General features: G+C 42.2%; 1 protein-coding gene across 1 annotated transcript in view; it reads right to left on the reverse strand.

Annotated features, from left to right (window-relative positions):
• LOC138051882 (transcription factor 19-like) overlaps positions 1 to 1,759 on the reverse strand; it is an 11,177-nt gene extending 9,418 nt beyond the window's left edge. Inside the window, exons 1-2 of the mRNA XM_068898175.1 lie at positions 1,528 to 1,759; positions 1 to 84 (exon numbers count right to left, since the gene is read on the reverse strand). The exon at positions 1 to 84 is cut by the window's left edge and continues 223 nt beyond it. Of these exons, the coding sequence (XP_068754276.1) occupies positions 1 to 84; positions 1,528 to 1,628 (185 nt within the window). The 5' untranslated portion in view covers positions 1,629 to 1,759. The remainder of the gene's footprint in view (positions 85 to 1,527) is intronic.
• Between the last annotated feature and the right edge of the window lie 1,179 nt (positions 1,760 to 2,938).

Below are 2,938 nucleotides of genomic sequence, written 5' to 3' on the forward strand. Positions count from 1 at the left end.
ATCATAACCTTGTTTTTATTTGAGTCTAGAAATATGTCAGAGGAGGAAGGGTTCCTTCCAACTAAAGTGATTTCTTTGTTTATTCTGAGGAGTGAAACCAAACAGAAGTTAGTAGTAATTACAAGATCTTCATCATGATAATAATGATTATTATTATATTATAAACGCCAATGAAATACCAAGTGAGCTTTCACGCGAAAACATGATATCTTCATGCGTGAAAATAACATGTTACCTTCACTTGTGAAAAGATCACTGTTTCTATGGTTACATGTAAAAATCGCACATTTTGACACATGTACCTTTCGTGAAATGATTTACATGTAGTATTTCACTGGTGTTTATACAATAAATACATGGCCACTTGGAGATATGAAATTTCTCTTCTTGTGTTGAGAAATATTATTTTCACGAGTAAGCGCATTACAAGGGCAGCACTTTCTCCCCAGTTATTTGAAGACCATGAGTGTTGGACCGGCCAGAGTACTTTATCCTGCAACCTCCCGCACAGTAGTCCAACGCACAACCAACTGAGCCAACCGGTCAGCTACATGTGGTAGCTTTAGCTTATTTTGTAATCTAATATTAGAGTCCTGTCCTATAGTTACTCAATGAGACATTGTTAGTTCAAATCCTCAACAATGATTGTCACTCAAGGTCTTAAAATTCCAAGTAGAAAAGTTAACATGTACATATGCATGTACATGTAGAGTAGTGCTGTCTTCAGTTTATAACAATAATTATCTGCAATTGGTTTTATGTTCTAGTCTTTCTGGACATACAGCTGTGTTGTGTTCAAGGCAATAAGATAATGGCAGATCGAAATGTCCACACAATTGCCTAGACCAAAATGCAGACAACCAGTTTCTCCATGTTCCTCGTCCTCTTAAACCTTTTCCTCTTAAGAGCGACACGACACTTAAATGTTTTACCATCTAATGCCAGACGATTTTCTGAAGCCAAACTAGGAACATTACCTGTTCGTCACATTTACTATTTCAGAGAAAATATAAAATTCTAAAATTCTTTATTACTACAGAGCTACAAAAGGATTAGATGAGGTTATCAGCAACCGGATGGATGCTTTCTGCCTTGTCCTCTTTGTTTCCTTCCACCAACCCTACATGTATAACCCCTAAAATGGCCATTATGCAAAGGGTCTATGAGGCTCTGGTTGGCACATTAATGACAATGGGTGACGTGAACGATATCATCCCTATAGGTCCGCCATGTTGGTGGACGAAAACAAAAGATCGTTCATTGGCTCCCTTTGTTCGTCCACCAGCAATTCTACATTGCAGCATTGCTATCTTTGCCTCTAAAGTTGCTTGCAAACCACCTGCAACAACAACAAGGGGTAGTACCGGTATGCCTATGGAAAACACATACAGGCTTCAAGTTCAAGTTCAGACACAAACGAATACAAGAAAATTCGGAATGTGCGTTTTGGAATATAAAATAAGGAATAAAGAAGAAGTAAACCAAACAAACAACAAAGCGCGCCATGCTACAGTGTGCACAACTTACTTAAATGTGTCAGAGATCCCCGGAAATGTTGCCGCAGTCCCGATTCGCCGTAAGCGAAACGAGCAGCGATTCCCTGAATCCGACTGCTCTACCAAAGGCATTTCGGTCACTGCGTGGATGAGTTGCCGTTCTGCAGCGTCGTGATTTTGCGCGAATTACAGTTGCTTCAATAGACTTCTGGATCATTGATGGGTACCTTTGCAAAACATGGTTGGTTCAATGCGAATTTACCGCCAAGCCTTCGATGGTCATGTGATTCCAGACGGAGAGGGCCTGGGATGCTCACGTAGCCCTGGTAGCGGCCAACTGTCTTTGGCTCTCGAAGAGATCCTGTCATAGGGCGGTCTTTGTGAGGGTGCCATGAAAGCTCATGATAGCAGGGTATTGTTTGTGTGTTGGGCTAATATATTAGACGTTAGAAGACTAAAAGTCATCAAAGGTAACATAGGGAGACCCCCGGTCCGTGGATTCCCCTACGGACCGGGTCCACGGACTGCCTTACGGACCGGTCACGGACTACCCCTACGGACCCCCTCTACGGACCACCCCAAAACAACACAGAAATAAAAATAAATAAAGTAAAATAAATAACAACTGAAAATTTGTTTATACACTTTGTCTGGATAGACCACTCGTGTGGGCGAAATCTCAGCCGTTACGCTCCGCAAATCAGACTAAGGCTCAGGTATTGCCTTTTCCTTCGCTGTTGACCGGAGTTCTTCGAAAAAGACCGATAGTGTTGTAGTGTTTGTATTTACATCCGGGATCTCTCCAGCGCGGCAACCCGGTGACCGTGTGACGAGTGAGTGTGTAGGAACAGTGTGAACTAGGAGAGTGTTTCGATTAGCTTCTTTGTGATCTATAAGGACATTACAAGTGTAATATCTAAGTTCCTTCCTCCATTTTGTTCGGAACAGAGAGATCGTGAAGCCTGGGGTTGTTTGGTTGCTTGTTTGTTACTTATTTGTTTAAGCAGGTTGAAGTTTTGGCAGCTATTCAGTTGATATGGACCTGCTATACCCACCCACCCATATACTCACAGAAGACAGCCACAACACCGGGAACTTCATCCCCTACTCTTCTCGAATAGTGTGTCAGGTTCTTTAACGTCCCACAGGGAACTAATGAACATGGAAGATATTTGTGAGACGGGGCCTACGAGTTCATAAACCCGCGGGAGAATGATTCGAACAAAATGGCGGAGGGAAAACAGAACTCAGTTATTTTTGGTCTTTGTAGAAGCATTCCGGTCCACAACGAAGGAAGAGGCAATATGTGATTAATAGACTTTGCGCCGGAGCCTGAGCCTTAGTCGTTAAATTTGCGAAGCGTAACGGTTGAGATTTCGCCGACATGAGTGGTCTATCCCGACAACCGGTAAGTCAAATCTTTAGTTTTTATTATTTTTCAT

The sequence above is a fragment of the Montipora capricornis genome, chromosome 6 (assembly GCF_036669925.1).
Source record: "Montipora capricornis isolate CH-2021 chromosome 6, ASM3666992v2, whole genome shotgun sequence".
Taxonomy (NCBI): domain Eukaryota; kingdom Metazoa; phylum Cnidaria; class Anthozoa; order Scleractinia; family Acroporidae; genus Montipora; species Montipora capricornis.